The sequence below is a fragment of the Macaca mulatta genome, chromosome 5 (genome assembly GCF_049350105.2).
Source record: "Macaca mulatta isolate MMU2019108-1 chromosome 5, T2T-MMU8v2.0, whole genome shotgun sequence".
Lineage (NCBI taxonomy): Eukaryota > Metazoa > Chordata > Mammalia > Primates > Cercopithecidae > Macaca > Macaca mulatta.
In genome coordinates, this window is record NC_133410.1 from 193,599,987 (window position 1) to 193,623,908 (window position 23,922).

The 23,922-nt window shown below is 39.7% G+C and overlaps 1 protein-coding gene and 1 long non-coding RNA gene across 6 annotated transcripts in view; one reads left to right on the top strand and one right to left on the bottom strand.

Moving 5' to 3' along the window:
- CFAP97 (cilia and flagella associated protein 97) overlaps positions 1-23,922 on the bottom strand; it is a 44,907-nt gene continuing 20,985 nt past the window's right edge. For 3 of the 5 annotated variants that reach the window (XM_015139604.3, XM_015139608.3, XM_015139607.3), the window contains exons 3-5: positions 14,054-14,319; positions 2,248-2,398; positions 1-1,150 (exon numbers count right to left, since the gene is read on the bottom strand). In XM_015139604.3, coding sequence (XP_014995090.3) covers positions 1,020-1,150; positions 2,248-2,398; positions 14,054-14,319 — 548 coding nt within the window. In that variant the 3' untranslated portion in view covers positions 1-1,019. Of the gene's footprint in view, positions 1,151-2,247; positions 2,399-7,114; positions 11,565-14,053; positions 14,320-23,922 lie in introns of those variants that run through there. The other 2 variants (XM_078002495.1, XM_078002496.1) reach the window with 2 other exon arrangements.
- LOC106998608 (uncharacterized) lies at positions 18,728-22,350 on the top strand. The gene is made up of 3 exons (XR_013417424.1): positions 18,728-18,820; positions 19,814-20,012; positions 20,886-22,350. It is a non-coding gene; the product is annotated as an uncharacterized LOC106998608 (long non-coding RNA).

The window sequence follows — 23,922 nt, forward strand, 5'->3', positions numbered from 1 at the left end:
TTTTTGTTCAAATTTTAGTTTTCTCAGGCCTTATAAATACTTACTGGAATTTCTAAAGCATTTCTTTCTTACGCTAGGTCTTCTCTAGTAACACAGTAAATACTGAATTACCTAAAACGCTGTCCAGCACACCCCAGGATCTGCTTCTTGGCTCTTCATGCTGATGGTGCCATTTCACTGATTCAACAAATACTACAGGTTTTGCTTATGATGCAACTGATGTGGTCCTTAAACTATTCACAAGTTAGAAGACTGTAGCTCTAAAACCTACCTCATTTCTAAGAATCATAAATAGGACTTTACCTGAATGCATAAAAACACAAAGGGAAGCTTCTAAGTTGAACTTTCTAATATTCATATTTGAAATGGTTTGGAATGGTTGATCAAACTTTTAAGATCTAACACTCAGTGCACTTATACAATAACTAGACACCTCTGGTGAATTACAAGAATTGCTCCAATAGAAGCGTCTCTCAATCTGCTCATCAAATCTAGATCAGCTCTACCAATGAAAACACATTTCAAGATCTGTTTCATAATCAGTGTTCAATCTCATACAATCAAGCTACGCCATGCCACGTAAGTTCTAAAGCAGATGAAAAACAAAGCCAGCCAAATTTAGGAGCTAAGCTCATGGTATAACGCTTATAAAGAAATGAAAATAACACAAATTGAAAACTATATAGTGAACATCTTGAGTACAACATGCAATGATACTATCATTACTATTTTGACAGCATGACAATGGAATCAATTTCTATAATAAGAAGATACACATGCATACCACTATTTCTCTATTAAGAACACATCTTATATGAATACATCCTCAGGAAACACTCTTTACATTAAATCGTCTTTTTGACAATAATTTTGCACTGAATAACAATAAATTACAATGCACTGTTGTACACCTTAAATTGCTAAACGGTATTATAGATGTTTACACAGAGAATTATCGTAATAGCACGAGCACTTCAATAAAAGTTGTGTGAACAATGTTTAAAGTAAAAAAAAGTGTTTTATAACCAAGCTGTACGGACATTAGGGGGTTTAGGTCTTCTTCGAGGGTGGCCACTGGAGGGGTCAACAGCTGATCGCTCACTCCTACAACTGAGACCACTCGTAGCACTGGATGTCCTGGAAGCTCCTCCTGAAAATACACAAAGAAGAAATATCTGAGAAACTTCTCCTCACTTTAAGTCCAGACTAGTTTTTCTTCCACATTCTATGTGTGTCTAATAGTCTAATGCAATGATTCTCGACTAGGAATGCACTTCAGAATTCCCTGTGGAACTCAAAAAATATAGTAACAAACACACCCAGATGCCACCCCAGGGGATTCTGAGGCACTGGACTGGCATGGAAAACAAACATTTGTAAAAGCTTCTCAAATAATTCATGCGAAAAAAATCCCTTCGTATAACCATTTATATACTACATTTAGGGACAGTGCTAAAGTATGACTTACTAAAACAAGACCCTGTCTTAGTCACTATACCACGGAAGCAAGGTTTGGAGAAGAATAAATGGAACTACTAGTCATGAGAGTTGAAGACTCACACGGGGCAGGCGCTGGGAAGTTGTGGCATCGAATGGTTTGGTATTACCTTCTATTTATTACATAGTTTAGAATGCATACATCAAGTACAACATAAACTTCTGTAAAGGACACTGACCTTTCTAGATGTTGCACACTCCGGCACTAAATGGTCACTCCATTCTTGTACTCTCTGGGACACACAACTGGCTAGGTCTGTAACTGATCACACAACAAGCCTTACTGCTTACTGTAAAGTGGTAAGGCTTGCTGTGTGATCAGTTTGCTAATTTTTGTTTTAGTTATCCAGTAAGTAAAAAAAAAGCACATATAAGGGCTGGAGTCTATTAGCAATAATTCTTAACTACCTAGGGAGAACGTTTCAGCAGCTTTTAAACAGCACATCTATGCATTTCTTCCCTCAATCAACTTTAAAATTAAAAGTACTTCCTCAATTACCTCAGAACCTACTGATATTTTCGATTGTTTTATCTCCTGGTTTCCTTCCTGTCATTATAGGCTGTAAATGAAACCTGAAATTAAGTGAACTAATACAAATAAAACAAAACATGACAGTGAGAAATAACAGAATGCACTCCAGTGCTGGCATTTAAAACTCTATCAGAATAACATAAGTGACATTTTTTTAAAAAATGGATACAAGATACAAACAAATATAAAATAATTTTGATCTATTTTGTCCTGCTTACTTAATGGGCTGTATTGGCCGAGAGTGGATCTGGCTCGTCTGGACAGTGGTGATGAGCTGAGATAGCCCATATTGCGATGATAGTCCATCAGTTGTTCTGAGCGTTTCATACCTACTGTTGGTTTCACAGCCTCAAGCCTTTTCAATAAAGCCTTCAATAAAGACAGTCAATTTGAAAGCCAAGGTTAAACAGCAATCATTTTTAACAAGGCAATACATTCTAGAGCGTGACACTCACTTTCTTTCCTTTTTTAAGAGATAAGATCTTACTCTGTCACCCAGGTTGGCCTGGAACTCCTGGGCTTAAGGGATCCTCCCATCTCAGTCTCTTAAGTAGCTGGGATTACAGGCGAGACCCACCACATCCGGCCAAAAGATTTTAAATCATTCCTGACATACCATGTGAAAAACATATTTCAGATAATTTAATTTCATAAAAATCCAAGGGTTTTTGCCTATCCCACAGCTCACCAAACCACTGTGATATAACAGTTCATCCAGGGGTGTCCAACAGAGAGAATACAGTCACGGGTTGTTAGTTTCTGTTTCTGGTTGGGCCAGTGAAGCCCCTTCCTCATCTCTCTTTCCTGCGCATCGCTAGAGACAGAAACTAAAAACCATGGCTTCAGGTTGCTAAAAGCCTAAAACAGAACAACAAACAACAAAATCAGGTGGGTTAGACAAGCTTGCTAGAGGACTGATTCTTTTGTGCCAGGTTAGTCTTAGGAAAGGTGCTGTAAGTTGAAATAAAATACATTAAACCTGATTTTCTCACAGACATGATGTAATGGGAGTTATAATGCTAAGAACCTAGTGTTAAAACCTAGGACTGACCACACACACATGGAAGCTACCACAGATTCTCCACATGTACGTTGTAGAGCAGTGCCTTTCACCGTTTCCTTCGCATAGTGCCTCGAGGGCTGGTAGGCCACTGGGGAAAGGCCAGCAGGGAGGGCCCTTGGGTCTTCCCCTGCTAATTTCTACTAGCCCAGCTATGCTTTCTGCATTGTCTGTTTTATATACTAAAGATTCTGCATAACATTTAATTTGGAGAAAAAAAGCTTTTACTGTTAAGAAGTTTGAAAACCAATTAGTAAAGAATATAAAGTTTTTAAAAAAGATATGTAGGCTGGGCACAGTGGCTCATGCCTGTAGTCCCAGCACTTTGGGAGGCCAAGGCGGGTGGATGACCTGCTTGAGCTCAGGAGTTCCAGACCAGTCTGGACAACATGGTGAAACCCTGTCTCCATTTTAATAATATTTTAATTAAAAAAAAGGATATATAAACCAATTGGCCAAGGCAATACAGTATCCAATAACATGGTAATTTTTTACAATTCAGTAACACAGACTAATGTATAATGTTCTAAATTTTGTTTATAATTATTTCTTAAAAGGTGAAAGAGTTTATTCTGTTGGCTTTTCATAGGCATTGTTGAGAAAGAAATACTGAGGAAGACCAAACCGCTTGGGGAATTGATCCATGATTGTATTTTGTTATTTTCTTTATTGATTCAAACTTTCTCTGAAGGAAGCTAATCTTATTTGCAAAGGGAGTACTGACCTGCACTAAGTTTCACATTAAAAAATCAGACTCATGAATTCAGTCATAGGACAAGTTTTCTCTGTACAATCTTTTTTTCTTTCTTCCTTTTATTGTGGTAAAATGAAACCACATTTTAAGCACTTCTAAGCGTATGGTTCTGTGGCATTCTGTACGTTCACACTGTTATGAAACATCACCACCGACCCCTCCCAAAACTCTTCTTCCACTTGGTGTTCGATCAGTTTCACCCCTGCCCTTCTGCGCTGAGTTCCTGAGCAGCAATTCCAAAGCAGGAAGAGACGGTGGAAAAATAAGCCAAGATATGCAGGGGAAGGGCCGTTTAGAAAAGGGAGAGGAGGTTGTTATAGAAACAAAAGGAGGCTTGGAGGCAAACGGCAGAGGGTGCGAAACACACGCAGAACCGGACACAACAACCGAGAACATCTTTACTGCCTGCCTGCATGCTGCTCCTTCTGTGTGAAGTGCCCCTCCCTAGTTTTTAGCCTTCAAAAGCTAGAAAAGAGTCACCTACTCAAATTACCCAACTAGTGTTAGTGGTGCCCTTTGCTGAGCTGAGTTTTGATTTGAACGTGGTTCCACCTGACTGTAAAGTCCACGGTCTTCCATCATATTCTCTTTCTTGCATTGTGGACAGAGAAGCTGTGTGATTCCGGTGTCCAAACCTCCTGAAATTGTATCTTCTCTACCTGCAGTTTATAACTGTACTGGAACTTCCTGGGGTCACATCTTCAGTGTCTTTCACTAGCAGAGTGCATCTGCCGTTCTGTCTGATTATCCTATTAACTACGCACTGAGCTGTGCAGCGTAGAAAGGACAAGACAGAAGACCTGGTATTTTCAGTTATCTTTCAATTTTGCTTTTTTGCTGGTAGAAGTCTCAATGTCTATTAAACTCCTAATGTCCTAAGTTTATTTATTTGGTTGGATGAGTATTTTTTCTTTTACAAATTTTAAGATAATTACAATACTTATTCATCAGATACAAAACAATATAGATGTGATCAAAGTCAACTCTGAAATAATTGTACAATAATGCAAAAAGTAAACCCATTCTGGAGTCTGATATATAAATTATCAAGTTTACACGCAGAAACTTAGGGAAATAAGAGAGAAATGATTCGGCTCATGTACCCAAATCACACGGAACAATACCATGTGTCCATCTGAGTGTTACATGAATAAAACAAGCTAAACAAAAGCTAAAGGATGTGAGAAATAACTCGTCTATAGAAATAATATCAAAATACAAAGTGTTGATTACCCTAAATTTTAAGGTGTAAACTAACCTTGTCCGACCTGTGGCCTGCAGGCTGCATGCGGCTCAGGATGGCTTTGAATGCGGCCCAGCACAAATTCATAAACTTTCTTAAAACATTATGAGATTTATTTTTTTGGCAATTTCTTTTTTTAGCTCATCAGCTATGGTTAGCATATTTTATGTATGGCCCCAGACAATTTTTTTTCTTCCAATGTGGCCGAGAGAAGCCAAAAGAGTGGACACTCCTGGTGTAAGCCCCAAAATCAAAAGTGTATGCATTTTAATTTAGTCATCAATTTAGAACTCTTATGTAAAACTTAAAAAACAGTAGTTCAGGTTGGGTGTAGTGGCTCACATCTGTGGTCCCAGCATTTTGGGAGGCCAAGGCAGGAGGATTGTCTGAGCCCAGGAGTTCAAGACCTCCCTAGGCAACATGGCGAGACCCCGTCTCTTCCAGAAAATACAAAAATTAGCCGGGCATGGTTGTACGTGCCTGTGATCCCAGCTACCCAAGAGGCAGAGGAGAACGGCTTGAGTCCAGGAGGTCGAGACTGCAGTGAGTCATGATCACACCACTAGACTCCAGCCTGGGTGACAGAGCAAGACCTTATCTCAAAAAAAAAAAAAAAAAAAAAAAAATTCAAAATGCTGTAACAATTCTAATACAGTGATAATAAATGTAAGGTATATAGTCAGAAAGATTTGGGCTTAACACTTGGCTCTGCCACTGATTGTATCCTTGATCAAATTCCATGACAGGGATATTAATAATGAAATAACCTCAGAGTTAGTTTTTAGTAATTAAGTGATATAATGCATCTAAAGTGCTTAAAACAGTGCCTAGTATCTAGCAAAAACTTATTCAGGCTGGGCGTGGTGGCTCACCCCATAATCCCAATACTTTGCAAGGCTGAGGCAGGCAGATTACTTGAGGTCAGGAGTTCGAGACCAGCCTGGCCAATACAGTGAAACCCCATCTCTACTAAAAATAGAAAAAAAATTAGCCCGGTGTGGTGGCAGGCGTCTACAGTTCCAGCTACTCAGGAGGCTGAAGCATGAGAATCACTTAAACCCGGAAGGTGGAGGTTGCAGTGAGCCGAGACTGTGCCACTGCACTCCAGCCTGGGTGACAGAGTGAGACTCCTTCTCAAAAAAAAAAAAAAAAAGAACTTATTAAAATTAGTGATATTGTTAATACTGCTGTATTTTCTAGTTGTCTGACATGCAACAACAGTATTATCTTCCAGCTAAGTTTTAAAGTACATGATAGTTAGGGGAGTATTTTATATTCCTTCTTTTTTTTTTTGAGATGGAGTCTCGCTCTGTCGCCCAGGCTGGGGTGCAGTGGCCGGATCTCAGCTTACTGCAAGCTCCGCCTCCCAGTTTACACCATTCTCCTGCCTCAGCCTCCCGAGTAGCTGGGACTACAGGCGTCTGCCACCTTGCCCTGCTAGTTTTTTTTTGTATTTTTTAGTAGATGGGGTTTCACTGTGTTAGCCAGGATGGTCTCGATCTCCTGACCTCGTGATCCACCCGTCTCGGCCTTATATTCCTTCTTTACATTGCTCCTAACAGACATTAAATATTTAATGGATTAAAAAACAATAAGAATGGTAATGTATGGTTTACAAAATCTTAGAACTGCCACTCAAATCAGGTTCTAATAATGAATCCCAAAAGAGTTCGTCCGCTTTTTTTTTTTTAGAAACTGCATTTTTTGGCTGGGTGCAGTGGCTCACGCCTGCGATCCCAGCACTTTGGGAGGCCGAGGCAGGCAGATCATCTGAGGTCAGGAGTTTGAGACCAGCCTGGCCAACATGGCGAAATCCCATCTCTACTAAAAATGCAAAAATTAGTGGGGCATTGTACAAAAATACAAAAATTAGTGGGCACCTGTAATCCCAGCTACTCGGGAGGCTGAGGCAGGAGAATTGCTTGAACCCAGGAGCTGGAGATTGCAGTGAGCCAAGATTGTGCCACTGTACTCCAGCCTGGGCAACAAGAGCAAGACTCTGTCTCAAAAAAAAAAAAAAAAGTGCAATTTTGGGTAATTATATATATTAAGGTAAACAACTTGAAGTTTTGATATATGTATACATGTTGAAATGATCACCCTTGAGCTACTCACACATCCATCATCTCACAGGGTTACCATTTTTATTTACATGTGTGGTGAGAACCCATAAGATCTAGTCTCTTAGCAAACGTCACGTACCCGAGACACAAAGTTCCAGTCGTGCCAGATGAGTAAGTTCTGGAGATCTAATGTACGGCATGTTGACTATAGCTAACAATACTGCATTATATACTTATTGATATGGTCTGACTCTGTGTCCCCACCCAAATCTCATCCCGAATTGGAATCCCCACGTGTGGAGGGGGGACCTGGTAGGAGGTGACTGGATCATGGGGGTGGTTTCCCTATGCTGTTCTCGTGATAGTGACGTAGTTCTCACGAGATCCGAGGCTTAAAAGCGGTAGTTTCCCCTGTGCTCCCTCTCTGTCCTGCCACCATGTAAGACGTGCCTTGTTTCTGCTTTGCCTTCCAGCATGATTCTAAGTTTCCTGAGGCTTCTCCAACCTTGCAGAACTGTCAGTCAATTAAACCTCTTTCGTTTATAAATTACCCAGTCTCAGGTAGTATCTTTATAGCAGTAGGAAAATGAACAAATACACTTGTCCAAATATTTATTTTATAACCAGAATTATTCTCTTCAGAAAAAAAATTAACCTAGCCCATCTTTTGATGTTTAAACAAATTTAAACAAATAAATAATGTCTTAATGATTTCTGCAGCCATTGGCAGACGAGAGTTGCTTTAGTGTTTCTAGAGTGATGAAGCAAAGACCTTGTAAGGACACTAAAAAGTAACAACTGTCCCCCACACAGGGAGAATCAAGACGACTGTTCTCTACATTTCAACAGTGGGAGCCACAGAGTTATCATTAGCTGGCTTTCTTCAATGGAAGGAGATAACAGATCCTAACCAGAAAAGAAGGAAACCCAAATTAAGTACACTATACATTATTTCAAGATCTTAGAACAAAAGTACTGTTAATCAGTAGATTAATATTCATAGTAGGTATGAGACTTGCTATAAATCTTCATTTTTGTGACAATTTATCACAATCTCCCTTTAATTATTCTGTATAAGAATACTCCTATAGTATTCTTATTCTGAAGTTACTCCTATAGGCCAGGCACAGTGGCTCACGCCTGTAATCCTTGCACTTTGGGAAGCTGAGGCACATGGATCACTTGAGGTCAGGAGTTTGAGACCAGCCTGGCTAACATGGCAATACCGTCTCCACTAAAAATACAAAAATTAGCTGGGTGTGGTGGCGTAAGCCTGTAGTCCCAGCTACTCAGGAGGCTGAGGCAGGAGAATCACTTGAACCCAGGAGGTGGAGGTTGCAAGGAGCCAAGATCACATCACTGCACTCCAGCCTGGGTGACAGAGTGAGATCATATAAATAAATAAATAAAATAAAGTTACTCCTGTATACTAGCAGGCAAAGCACAGAAGAGGAGAATTTTATTATTTATTATTTATCTATTTATTTATTGAGATGGAGTTTTGCTCTTGTTGCCCAGGAGAGTATCTTGGCTCACTGCAACCTCTGCTTCCCGGGTTCAAGTGATTCTCCTGCCTCAGCCTCCTGAGTAGGTGGGATTACAGGAGCCCTGGGATTACAGGCACCCACTAAACACGCCTGGCTAATTTTTTGTATTTTTAGTAGAGATGGGTTTCACCATGTTGCCCAGGCTGGTCTCAAATTCCTGACCTCAGGTGATCTACCGGCCCTGGGCTATTTTTCATTGAATGTTTTAAAGAACTGCCTTAGGCCAGGTGTGGTGGCTCACGCCTGTAACCCCAGCACTTTGAGATGCTGAGGCCAGTAGATCACCTGAGGTCAGGAGTTTGAGACCAGTCTGGCCAACATGGTGAAACTCTGTCTCTACTAAAAATACAAAAACTAGCCAGGGGTGGTGGCACATGCCTGTGATCTCAGCTACTCAGGGCGCTGAGGCAGGAGAATAGCTTGAACTCGCAAGGCAGAGGTTGTAGTGAGCCAAGATTGTGCCACTGTACTCCAGCCTGGGTGACAAAGCGAGACCTTGTCTCAAAAAAAAAAAAAAAGAAAAAGAACTGCCTTAAGTTTCTAAATTCATACATGCCTTTTATTTTTAAAATAAAATAAAATAAAACACACAAGAACTCCTAACTGGAAAACTTATGCTAACAGCTGCAGAAATCATTAATACATTATTTATTTGTTCGTTTAAATTTTTGTACATGAAAAGATGGGCTAGACGATATTGTCTATTTATTTTCATTCCCCTGAATTTAAAATTTGCTAATAAGCTAGGCGGGGTGTTACACGCTTGTAGTCCCAGGTACTCAGGAGGCTGAGCTGGGAGGATCACTTAAGCCCAGGAATTCAGCCTGGGTAACATCTCCAAAAGCCAACAAAAAACTCCCCCCAAAACAAGAGCAACAAAATAACTAAGGACTATTTTATTTACAAACATAATCTTAGAAAGTAAAAAAAAAAAAGTAAGTTAACTCCATTTAGTTAACTTTAGGCTCCAACCCTGATACTACATTCCTCTAGGAATCTTACTTCCTCCATAACTTTGCTTGAATTACTTCTCTCCCCTCAACATTCTTTCACACCTGAGGAAACTGACACGCATTCAAAAGAATGAAATAATCTCACTTCTTCTTAAAGGGTAAAGTGAAACCATAAACCAAGTATCTTTAACCACCTCTCCTTCTGCTAAGATTGTTCTTGTGCTCTTTTGGAAAAAAGTTCAAATGAAAAGAAAGAGATATGGTTCAACAAGAATCTTCCTTTCTTTTTTTTTGAGATAGGGTCTTGCTCTGTCACCCAGGCTGAAGGATCACTTGAACGCAGGAGGTGGAAGTGGAGTGATTATGGCTCTCTGCAGCCTTGACCTCCCAGGACCAAGTGATCCTCCTCCTCAGCTTCCGGAGCAGCTGGGATTACAGCCATGCGCCACCACGCCTGGCTAATTTTTTATTTTTTGTAGAGATGGAATCTCACAACGTTGACCATGCTGGTCTTGAACTTCTGGGCTCAGGCAACCCTCCGGCCCTGGCCTCCCAAAATGCTGGGATTACAGGCGTAAGCCACTGTACCTGGCTAAAAATAATATTTCAGAATTCATGAATTAAAAAATTACTCCCCTTTTTACAAGTAATAAAATTCTAATATTATTTAAATTATAATGATCATTGAGGCTTTCTACTGATAAAGTTATCTACTGGATAAAAACACTCTCTATTGGATAAAATTTTCATTTCTCTGAATTTAAAATTTGCTAATAAGCTGGGCTAATAAGCTAGAATAATTTTTATTCCCTTAATTTTTGTTTGGATGCAATGTTTAATGAGAGGAAGGACAGTATCTACCTATTGAAACAAATAATGATGATCTTGAACCTCATCAGAAGGACAGATGAACAGTATGCTTTTAACTGTAGAGCACAGAAGTCAGTTTTATACAATCGTTGCCTTCCTTCTCTATCTTTTCTGCACAACGCTACTTCTTTGTCTGGGATTATTTCCATCTAAATAGCCTCTGAATTGCTAACACACTGATGTAAGAGTGCCAGAACAGAAATGCTTTAGTCATCATGTCTGTTAGCCACCTGAATTGTTCTCTGTCACTGGAGATAGAGCAAATGAAGGAATATAAATCATAAAAAATATAAAGGAATGAATTCTGTTTTGCAGTATATCTAACACAGAAATAACTACAAAAGTGTATCTGTGTGTGCTGAACACATGCATGTATATTTTAAATATTAACAGTTTAGCAAACAGATTAAAAGTTTATCAGCCCGGGTGCAGTAGCTCACGCCTGTAATCCCAGCACTTTAGGAGGCTAAGGCGGAAGGATTGCCTGAGGTCAGGAGTCTGAGACCAGTCTGGGCAACAAAGTGAGATCTCATCTCTCCAAAAAAAAAAAAAAAAAGTATCAGCTCACACTTAAAGAGTGAATGTGGCTCTTTTTTTTTTTAAGGTTGAGTATGAGAAGGCTTGAAGTATGGTTAAGACCATACTTCTGGTCAGGAAGGTAATATTTAAGACTGTCAAACAGGCTCAATATAAATAGTTATATTTATATTATAGGCATGAGTCATCAGGCCTGGACTAATAGGATTTTTTAAATAGAAAAATAACCAAAGTCAATGGGTGGAGTGGCTCACGCCTGTAATCGAAGCACTTTGGGAGGCAGAGGAGGATCATGTAGTCAGGAGATTGAGACCATCCTGGCTAACACGGTGAAACCCCATCTCTACTAAAAATACAAAAAATTAGCTGGGTGTGGTGGCATGTGCCTGCAGTCCCAGCTACTCAGGAGGCTGAGGCAGAAGAATCGCTTGAACCTGGGAGGTAGAGGTTGCAGTGAGCTGAGATCGCGCCACTGCACTCCAGCCTGGCAACGAGTGAGACTCCATCTCTAAAAAAAAAAAAAAAAAAAAAGTAAACTCAGGTTCCTTAAAAAGCTAAACACAAAATTACCATATGACCCAGGAATTCTACTCTATGTGTACACCCTAAGGAACTAAAAGCAGGGACATGAACAGATAGTTGCCAATATTCACTTCAGTATTATTCACTGTAGCTTAGGTCTACACCTACAATGGAATAGTATTCAGCCATAAAAAGGAATTAGGTTCTGACACATGCTACAATATAGATGAAACGTGAAAACATTTTAAGTGAAATAAACCAGATATGGTCCTAACTCATATGAAATATTTAGAATAGCCAAATTCATAGAGACAGAAAGTAGACTAGACACCCTCAGATGATAAGCGGGTGGGGAAAGGAGAGCTGTTTAATAAGCACAGCATCTGTATGAAGTGATGAAAACGCTTTAGAAATAGATGGTAGTGACAGTTGCCCAACACTGTGGATACGCTTAATGCCACTGAATTATACACTTAAAAATTGTTAAAGTGACAGTTGCCCAACACTGTGGATATTCTTAATGCCACTGAATTATACACTTAAAAATTGTTAAAATGGCAAATTTTAAGTTATATATACATTACTACAACTTAATAATATACCCAAAATCATTGAATGTGTATACTTTAAATGGGTAATAGTCTGTGAATTATCTCAATAAAGCTGGTTAATAAAAAAGGTAACCCCAAAGCTAGGCAACCTGGATTTGCACCTGGGCTCTGACACTTGCTAGCTGTGTGACCCTGAGTCAGTTCCTGTGCCCCACCCAGTGTCTCTTTTACTCTTCTGTAACTACAGTAACCGTAAGATTGCTATCAGGATTTGTCTGAAACGCCTAACACTTGTAAAATAGTATGCACAATGTAATTGTTGATTAAATGAGATCAGCCCAGAGACAGGTGCGAGAGTGAAAACAAAGGAAGTAATCCCAAATGTTTGCAACATATGGGAATTTCAAATTTCCATGAAACATGAATGAATCTTGAATATTGCGAAGGTGATATGTGGAACGCTATCATCTATCTCAGCTCCCACCAACCTCATTTCACCTAGCTTAGTTATCTGTTCCTTGCCACGTGCAGGGTAATCCTCTTGAAGGGTTCAAGACTACTAGTTTTTATAAATAGTAATCCTAGCTTCTCAAATCTTGGGGTTAGTATGGTAATAAAGAAATGTACAAAGGAGTTGTTACAAGTTTAGGTAAGCATATGGTTACGTAGGAAAACACTGGTAATGACACATAAGGAGGGTTAATTTTGAAAATCGTCTTAATAATTTTAATAGCTTTCTAAATTATTTTAGCTCAGAGTTTATGTGTTCATTAAGGGTCTAATTCTAGTTTAAGAGACTACCCAGGTTTAAAATCTTGGCTCAGCAGCATACTTAGTAGCTCTGTGCTAAATATTTAACCTGTATGAGCTCAGTTTTTTCATCGTAATATGTGGATAAAAATAGTTACCTACTTCAGAGAATTGTTGTCAGGATTCAGTAAGTTAATACTTGGAAGATACTCAGAAAACAATCCCTAGTGTTTAGTAAAAGCTCAGTAAGTATCAGCAATTATTATAAACTAAATCTTATGAAGAAAATATGCTATAATAGTTTTAAATGTGAAGATTTTCAACAGTTCCCATTTTTATTTTCTTAGAATATCAAACTATATGATTTGTAACAATCAATGTTTCATACATTTAAGTAGCAGACTAACAATTTGGCCTATTGGAGATACACTGATCCTTTAAAATAAGTGATACAAAATTTATTTTAGCTTTCCGGGACACAATAAAGTAAAAGAGATTTCACTAGTGACTGAATACTTCACAGAAGAAACACTGTATCTGACCCTTGGATACCACTTCCTGTTCCACTGTAGTGATTTAACTGATCTAGGCAAATAAATAATGGAACTTTCAGTATTTTCCTTTAATGGTCTCCTTCTCTCTCTTTTATTTTTTTTGTTTTTTTTCTTTTTTTGAGATGGAGTCTGGCTCTGTTGCCCAGGCTGGAGTCCAGTGGTAGAATCTCGGCTCCCTGTAACCTACGCCAGTCGGGTTCAGATGCTCCTCCCACCTCAGCCTCCCAAGTATCTGGGATCACGGGTGTGTGCCACCATGCCCAGTTAATTTCTGCATTTTTGGTAGAGCTGGGGTTTTGCCAGATTGCACAATCTGGTTTCAAACTCCTTGCCTTAAGCAAGCTGCCCACCTCAGCCTCCCAGAGTGCTAGAATTATAGGTGTGACCTATAATTCTATAGGTCTGCATCTGGCCAGTGGTCTCTTAATATATAGTTTCCTGGATAAAAATACATATTGTATCTTCCAGACTTACAGCACATCATATGTTTTATACCACACATACTGTACCTGCTCTTATGTAATGAAGTTTGAATATTTGGCTGTATTTAGGTTTCCTGTAAGCTGGACGTACAAACCAGTGCAAACACATTTTCTTTGATGACTATTTTAGTTACTTACCAAGTTTTCTCTCTCAATCCTTTGTTGTTCCCTCTGTCTGTTGAGAGCACTGTGATATAACTTTGGGGGATGATCAGTTGATCTAGGAATTGTACTTTTGCTTCCTGGCTTTTCCGCCTGTCTTGACAGTTCTTTCAAAAGCCTCTGATTTTCCCGATCGATCTGTCTCACCTCTTCTCTTGTGAAAGAGTAGTTTTTCCCAGGTGCTACTGAAGGTTGATCAAAGTGATGCTTTTGTGGTCCTTTTTTATCTAATTGCAGAAAAGCTACAGAAAAGAACAAAAAAAAGAGAAAATGGTCAAACAAAGTAAGTATGCGGTACATGCTTTTTCTTCCTCCTCCCCTTTCTTTTGAGACAGAGTTTCCCTCTTGTTGCCCAGGCTGGAGGGCAACGGCGCAATCTCAGCTCACTGCAACCTCCCCCTCCTGGGTTCAAACGATTCTCCTGCCTCAGCCTCCAGAGTAGCTGGGATTACAGGCATCTGCCACCACGCCTGGCTAATTTTTGTATTTTTAGTAAGGATGGGGTTTTACCATGTTGGCCAGGCTGGTCTTGAACTCCTGACCTCAGGTGAACCATCCACCTCAGCCTCCCAAAGTGCTGGGATTGCAGGCGTGAGCCACTGTGCCCGGCCCGGTGGTACATGCTTTAACCCTTAAAAATATGTATTCATACATGAAAAAGTATGTATGAAATAATACTAATGACATCTGGATTACAACTTTGTCAGAAAAAATTAGACGTAGCTTAGTATTTTATGCTCACCAGGTTCCTTTTGTAGAGCAAGACTTCTAGATTAATTTATCTATAAGCCCTTTAAAATTCAATTCTAAAGGAAATTAATAGTAAGCTATTTTTCTCTAATGGTTTTTTTTTTTTTTTTGAGACAGGGTCTTGCTCTGTCCCTCAGCCTCCTGAGTAGCTGGGATTATAGGCATCCGCCACCAAGCCCGGCTAATTTTTGTATTTTTAGTAGAGATGGGAGCTTCATCATGTTGGCCAGACTGGTCTTGAACTCCTGACCTCAGGTGATCCACCCACCTCGACCCCGCAAAGTGCTGGGATTACAGACATGAGCCACTGCACCAGGCTGAAGGGTGGGTTTTGATCAAAGGGTGGCATGAAGCACATTTTCTAGGATGATGGAAATGTTCTCTGTTTTATATTAGTTACTGCTGCTCTGCTAACACATCACCACAAAACTTAGTTGTGTGAAGCAGCAGCCTGCAAAGACTCAAAGGCCAGGATCAAAGTGCCTAACCATGGCACAGGAAATGAGGTGCTCCTGGAACAAACTTAGTACCAGCTTCGGGACCTGCTTTGGGACCTGGTGGCCAGCACAGCTGCAAGGGCCTAGAGAAGGCTGTTGATGAAGTCTCAGACGATGAAATGGCAAAATGTTTAGCAACACTGTGCTTGTGTTAAGGGAAATGGAAAAACTAACAACTGCACTGGTAGATCTGGCCGAGCAGAGCTCCAAGCAGAATGCTGAAGGTACCAGTGGTCTACTTTACCCACAATAAGAACGGACAAAGAGAGGTGAACTAAAAAAATAATAAAAGAACTGGCCAGTTTTCAAACAAAATTTACAAAGAATATAAAAGAGCCAAGACTTACGGGGTTTAAAAGTAAAACTGTGCCTCATCCCTAGCCTTTCCCAGGAGATTCTCAAAGTACTCAAAGAGCTGTAGCTAAGAAACCACATCTGAGGAATCTCAGCTGCAGCTGGACATGATTTACATCCCGGATCTCCAGGTAGGCGCATCTGTGGAAAGGGCGAATGCATTTTTGCATATGGAAGAATGTTAATAAATCTGTGGCCAGAAGTTGGACTGAAGAGATTTTAAAATATCAAATATTTAAATTAAGGATTATTATAATTTACAGTATTTGACACTCCTCCCATTGCCCTTTTGCGTTAAATCTGGGAGGGTTTATGACCATTTCAACCAATAGAGCATGAAAGAAATGATGCTATGTGACTTTTGAGGCTAGGTCATAAAAGGCAGTGAGGTTTCTGCCTTGTTTCCTGGAACACACGTGCTTAGAATCCTGAGCCACCATGAAAGAAGTCCAACTACCCTAAGGCTGACACATGAGGAGCCAGGCCACATGCAGAACCCCATGTGGGCCCTTGGGTTCTGGTCTTCAGGTTGTACCAAGCCCAGGCACCTGATGTGAGTACACAGCACCTGGTTGACTGTAGTCCTGGTCACTGAATCACCTCTACCTTTGGGTCTCTCTATTCCCTAAGTGTTGGGGTAATCTGTCACGTAGCAGTAGTAACTGATTAGTTCATCACTTTTAAAAAATCATTGTGTGACAAAATACCTGTGGCCAAGAGCATCCCACGAGCAGATGCAAGTTTTTGTTGTTACTGGTTAAAATTGATTATCAATGCTTCCATGGTGATGTGGCTTCCCAAATGTTATTTTCCAGTTCTGTTTTGCCTTTATCACACATTTCAAATCAATGACTTTTATCTTTTTGGTGTATTTGACCATTTACTAATGTAAAACACCCTTCTCTATCTCTTTTAGTGATTTTCACATCTTGAGTTCTATTTTGTATATTAATAGATTGGTAAGTTTTATTTTCTCCTTGTTAAAGGAGATATGCCTGGCATATATTTTTCTAGCCCTTATTTTCATTCTTCCTATACTATTTTAAATACTTTTTTAGGCTGAATTTTGTTTACTTTTTTCCCAATTCTGTTGGCATATATTGAGCACTCATATTTAGCATAACAGAAACCCTATCAGACAGGGCTAGTGTTTTATTTTTTTATTGTGGCAAAATACATGGAACACAAAATTTACCACATTAACCATTTGTAAGTATATAGTTCAGTGGTACTGAATATATTCATATTGTGTAACCATCACCACCAACCATTTCCAAAACTCCTTCCATTGTGTAAAACAAATTCTGTATCCATTAAACACTAACTCCCCATTGCTCCCTTCCCTTAGCCTCTGGAAGCCACCATTCTTTGTCTCTATAATTTCAACCACTCCAAGCATCTGATATAATCATACAGCACTTGTCTTTTTGAGACTGCCTTATTTCACTCAGCATCATGTCCTCAAGGTTCACCCATGTAGCATTATGTCAGAATTTCCTTCATTTTTAAGGCTAATACTTCTGGGTTTTTTTAATGTGCTCTGATAGTATCTTCTGATAAGTTAAAATCACCCAGCCACCCACTTGCATTGTTTGCACTCTTTTTCTGTGATCTTTAACCAAAGTTTTGTTACTGTTTTTTCTCATTCTTTTCTATTTTGGAAGACTGACTGAGTTTAAAAATTTTTTCTCTAAGATTTCCTCCAAAAGTTTGCAGCATTATGAATAGTCTGATCACCTATTCTAATTCCATTCCCCTAGACCTCAGGACCCCTTAACACCCTCCTAAAGACTGAGGACCCCAAAGAATGTGTATGTGGGTTACATTTACCAATAGTTACCATGCTAGAAATTAAGTGTTTTAAAGCTATTAATGCCTCTAAAAATAATAAACCAATTATATGTGAACATAATATTTTTATTTTTAAAAGCCAGCGAGTGGCAGAGTTTAATGGTTTTGCAAGTCTTTAATGCCTGGCTTAAAACCTTGTCTCTGCAGACTTTTGTCTGCAGACAAAAATACTACAAAAATACAAAAATTAGCTAGGCATGGTGGCACATGCCTGTAATCCCAGTTACTGGGGAGGCTGAGGCATGAGAATTGCTTGAACCCGGGAGGTGGAGGTTGCAGTGAGCAGAGATCACACTACTGCACTCCAGCCTGCGCAACAGAGTGAGACTCTGTCTCAAAAAAATAAAAATAAATATTAATAAATATATAAAAAGCAAATTAAGGCATAGTCATAGTCTTTTTTTTTTTTTTTTTTTTGAGACAGAGTTTTGCTGTTGTTGCCCAGGCTGAAGTGCAATGGTGTGATCTCGGCTCACTGCAACCTCTGCTTCCCAGGTTCAAGCGATTCTCCTGCCTCAGCCTCCCTAGTAGCTGGGATTACAAGCATGTGCCACCACGCCCAGCTAATTTTGTATTTTTAGTAGAGACGGGGTTTCTCCATGTTGGTCAGCCTGGTCTCGAACTCCCGACCTCAGGTGATCCTCCCACCTCACCTCCCAAAGTGCTGGGATTACAGGGATGAGCCACCGTGCCAGCCGGGATAGTCTTGTTAGTGAAAACAGTTTTGTCCTCGAAGATCCTAAAATCATCAAGCTTGCTCTTTTAAGACTCTGAAGTATTACACTCTTCAGCTATGAGTCTGGTGCCTCTCTGTTGGCTTTTGCTTTTCTTAAATGTTTGGCAATACTTGGTAGTGTGTTGGGGGTATTGAGATTTCCTGCAGTTTGCCAGGAAGAAAGGATAAAATGTGCTGCCAGGCAGGACGTGCTGATAGTAATCTCAGTATGGGCATCTCCTTTCTTACAGAGCATAACAGGGTCTGTATCTTCCCCTCAAACAAGGCACTTCAATCCCTCACACATTGGTATCATTTTAGCAAAAAATTTAACCAGTTTCTTTGCTCACCAATGCTTCTTTAATCCCATTTCTTATATTTATTTTTCTTCTCAAAATATATCCTGTAATGATTATTTCATAGTTTATATAGTAGATTTTGAGGTAACGTATTTCTAAAATGTTTTAAATTTTGCTGTTTCAGATTCTTTTTAAAGAGACCTAATTTTACCTACACAAAATAGGAAACATACCTTCGAATCTAGTGTGGTCAACTTCTTCAATGCTCTCCAAATAGGTGAGATTCATGCCATAACTTGATGTCTAAACTTCTGTTTACTACTCCATTTGTTTAATGCCCTCTCTGCCTATTCAGGGATTTACAGCTCAAGATCAAAGATCTAATTCCAACCATTTTTTGACATTTACATAGCAAAGGCAGCTTTGCACGGAGGTGGAAAATTCCCCAACTCAGCCACCCTTGAGCTTTGAGGTTGAATATTCAGAAATTCGACTAATCTTTCAAGATCCACTTTAAAGTCCCGTATCTAATACTGCCAGTCTGCAACGATCTTCCCTTCTTCCACTATTTCTCACAGAACCTGAAGAACTCTGAAGTTAGAATGGACCCTAGCAACATGTATCAACAATCTCCTCCCACAAATAGAGTGTCTGAAGCTCAGAACAGTTGCTGGCTTGTTTGTGATCACGTCGCTAACACCAAGAAGCCTAAATTTTATTCCACTTTCAAAACTGTCTTTACCTTGGTTCAATACTGTTCATCATTCCATGCCCTATACTGGCAGATTTAATTTTACATTCTTTTATTAATCTTTGTTTCATAGGTTTAATATTTTATAGTTCAAATTTCTATTTCATAAACAACAAAAGGGCTGGGCGTGGTGGCTCACACCTGTAATCCCAACACTTTGGGAGGCTAAGACAGGCGGATCACCTGAGGTCAGGAGTTCACGACCAGCCTGGCCAATAAGATGAAACTCCATCTCTACTAAAAATACAAAAATTAGCTGGGCGTGGTGGTACGTGCCTGTAATCCCAGCAACTCAGGAGGCTGAGGCAGGAGAATCGCTTGAACCCGGGAGGTGGAGGCTGCAGTGAGCCTAGATTGCGCCACTGCACTCAAGCCTGGGTGACAGAGCGAGACTCTGCCTCAAAAAAAAAAAAAAAAGTTCTTTTAAACCAATAAATGTTGATGTGGTTGGCTATAGGTATCCTTCATTGTCTGAACGCTCACCTAATATGGCTGTTAATTTGCAAATTTTTTACTCAGTATTCACTAGCAGTAAACTGGTTTACCGAACCTCTGTACTGAAGTCCGTGAAAATGTTTAAACTGAAAAGATGCAGAGAGTATGCTGCATTCCTGCCTCAGCCGTGCTCTGACAGGCTCACGTGTCGTCTTCACCATTATCCTCCCCACACTAAGTGGATTTACGTTCCAGGAAGTGGAAAAGGCAGTGAAGAAATCAGGTAAACCAAAGCAGCCTAGAAAAGCTTAGTTAGTAGAAGTTAGAAGTGATAAAGTATATTTAGAGATGAATGCAGAAAAGGCACAAGCCTGGCTCTGCATACATATCCACCTACCATGACCACAGTTGCAGTTATACGGTGGAAAATAAAGAAAACATAGGAAAAGAATTTTGGATCTGAAATGCTTCACTGTGTAAATCGAGCATGAATAATTTTGAAAAATGATGGCCATACCTTATGTAATAGACTGACAAAGTCATAATTAGTGTTTAAAATGCTTTATTATTATAAAGAATCCTTGGTGGATTTTTATGTTATGGACTCCAATAACAGATGTACCAACTGGCAAAATGCCATGTTTGTTCCCGTGCCTTAAAAAGCCCCGAGCGCCACCTGCTGGCAAATCTCTTCTATGCACTACTTATGAATAAAGCTTCCCTTCTACATTTTAGCTCAGCATCTGTGTTCAATGTTTTTCAACAGTATTTCAATTTAATTATAACTGGGGAACTGTTCAGAGTTTGGGGTAGGATTCTTATTTAAAAGTTAAAAAGATTTAGGTTCTCTATATCCAATTAAGTTTCAGAAATGGGTTAGATAGGAAGAGTGAAGAATGCTTTATTTTCAATAGAACCAAATAGTTTACTGACTGTCTCGATACTCAGTCCAAGGTCCCTAGATCTGCAGCACGGGTATCACCAGTAGGAGCTGGTTAGAAATGCCGATTTAGCTCTTACCTTAGTTTTACTGAACCTGAATCTGCATTTTAACAGTATCCCTGGCTTAACCGTCTGCATACTGAAGTTTGAGAAGCTCTGTTGGACAAAGTTGGCTGCCCAATTACTGTACATCTATTTTCCTCCTACTTCACAGATCCCTGGCTTCCAGGATGAGCCTGCTTGGCCCCGGATAATCCCATTTCCCTACCAACGACTGGTTCGGGAATGGAAGTGTAACCAGTTCTGGACAAGGAGACCTAAGTGGAAGCTAACTGGGCCACATTTCTTTAAGAAGTTTTCTCCATTCCGAGAGTCAGAGAAGAGACAACGTCTCTTCCTCGGGACACTGCTGTGTCTGAAGGCGGACACTGCGGTGTCTGAAGGCGGACACTGCGGTGTCTGAAGGCGGACACTGAGAACAGCTGCAGACATCTCCTAGCAGCCTGAGAATGAAGCCAACACCAGGGCTGGAGGAACAGTGCTAGAAAGTAGGTCCCTGATGACGTTTTGAGCCACTCAGTCAACCCTGAAGCCTATTCTATCTTTGGGCGGCCTGTTATATGAGAAACATTGTTTCATTCAGAATTTCTTTCTTGTATTCAAAATCCTGGATAATCACTGATGACCCTGAACAAAAAGCCCAGAAATCAGACTATTTTCTATTAGACGGTTTTTTAAAACTTGACAATTCTAAGAGTCCAGTGTTTCCTTCCTGTAAGAAGCTTTTTTTGATTGGCTGAAACAATACCTTCCTTTTGTATGCTCGTTTTTTATGCTCTTTCCTAGGGTACAGTGGGGTTTATAATCTGTGGGATCAAATAGTACTTACAACATTTTAAAAAACGGAAGTGTCCCCTTAAAAATAAAAATTATGATTTAGTCAAACAAGCCCATATTTAAAAAATAAAGCCCACTAGACATATTAAACATTTTAATTTATCTTCTAGAACATTTCTCTCTTCAATCCATTTTTTAACCTAATCTTATAAGAACAATATTTTTTAATGGCAAACAATAGGCTGCTACTTTTTAACACATTTCCCATTTGCCCCAAGAAATGAGTGCTGGCAGTGAGCTGCACCTTTTTTTTCTGAATGGGAAATGGGTTCACACAGAAATCACAGTAAGAACTATGAAGGAAGAGCAATGCAGCAATAGAAGTTTGACGCACAAGAAAAAAACCAAATATATCAAGATATATGTTATTACACAATATTAGTGAACAATCTGCATTATCTCATGAAATTTTATGATTTAATTTCAACCACTATCCAATTTTTGCATTACAAATATAATCTTAAAGAACAACTCTGGGCCGGGCGCGGTGGCTCAAGCCTGTAATCCCAGCACTTTGGGAGGCCGAGATGGGCGGATCACGAGGTCAGGAGATCGAGACCATCCTGGCTAACACGGTGAAACCCCGTCTCTACTAACAAATACAAAAAACTAGCCGGGCGAAGTGGCGGGTGCCTGTAGTCCCAGCTACTCGGGAGGCTGAGGCAGGAGAATGGCGTGAACCCGAGAGGAGGAGCTTGCAGTGAGCTGAGATCCGGCCACTGCACTCCAGCCTGGGTGACAGAGCAAGACTCCGTCTCAAAAAAAAAAAAAAAAAAGAACAACTCTATCACTTCGAGGAAAACAGTTGATAGTATTTGTTACCAATAATAAAATTTGAGCTTTTTAGCAAAAAATAGTATTTTAGGTAAACTTGTATCTGCCACCATGAGTTTGACAGCTTCTCAAGAGCTTTCTGATGAGGCTGGTAGTGATATGAACAACTATGATTTCTATATAATGTATTCTGAAATTTACCAACTTTTTTTTTTTTTGAGACAGTGTCTTGCTCTGTCTCCTAGGTTGGAATGGAGTAGCATGATCTCAGTTCACTGCAACCTCCAACTCCCTGGCTCAAGTGATCCTCCTATCTCAACCTCCCCCAGTAGCTGAGACTACAGAATCATACACCACCATGCCTAGGTAATTTTTGTATTTTTTGTAGAGACAGGGTTTCATCATGTTGCTCAGGCTGGTCTCAAACTCCTGGGCCCAAGTGATCTGCCTACCTCTGCCTCCCAAAGTGCTGGGATGACAGGCATAGCCACTGTGCCTGGCCTGCCAACATTTGTAAGCTCAGTGAAACAGTATTTTTCAAATACCCAATATGTCACATTACAAAACCATGCATAAGTAAAATATACATTAAAACTCAATCAAGAAATATCAATATGTTAGACCAATGGAACAGAACACAGTCCTCAGAAATAATACCACACATCTACAGCCATCTGATCTTTGACAAACCTGAGAAAAACAAGAAATGGGGAAAGGATTCCCTATTTAATAAATGGTGCTGGAAAAATTGGCTAGCCATAAGTAGAAAGCTGAAACTGGATCCTTTCCTTACTCCTTATACGAAAATTAATTCAAGATGGATTAGAGACTTAAATGTTAGACTTAATACCATAAAAACCCTAGAAGAAAACCTAGGTAATACCATTCAGGACATAGGCATGGCCAAGGACTTCATGTCTAAAACACCAAAAGCAACGGCAACAAAAGCCAAAATTGACAAATGGGATCTAATTAAACTAAAGAGCTTCTGCACAGCAAAAGAAACTACCATCAGAGTGAACAGGCAACCTACAGAATGGGAGAAAATTTTTGCAATCTACCCATCTGACAAAGGGCTAATATCCAGAACCTACAAAGAACTCAAACAAATTTACAAGAAAAAAACAAACAACCCCATCAAAAAGTGGGCAAAGGATATGAACAGACATTTCTCAAAAGAAGACATGCATACAGCCAACAGACACATGAAAAAATGCTCGTCATCACTGGCTATCAGAGAAATGCAAATCAAAACCACAATGAGATACCATCTCACACCAGTTAGAATGGCAATCATTAAAAAGTCAGGAAACAACAGGTGCTGGAGAGGATGTGGAGAAATAGGAACACTTTTACACTGTTGGTGGGATTGTAAACTAGTTCAACCATTATGGAAAACAGTATGGCAATTCCTCAAGGATCTAGAACTAGATGTACCATATGACCCAGCCATCCCATTACTGGGTATATACCCAAAGGATTATAAATCATGCTGCTATAAAGACACATGCACACATATGTTCATTGCAGCACTATTCACAATAGCAAAGACTTGGAATCAACCCAAGTGTCCATCAGTG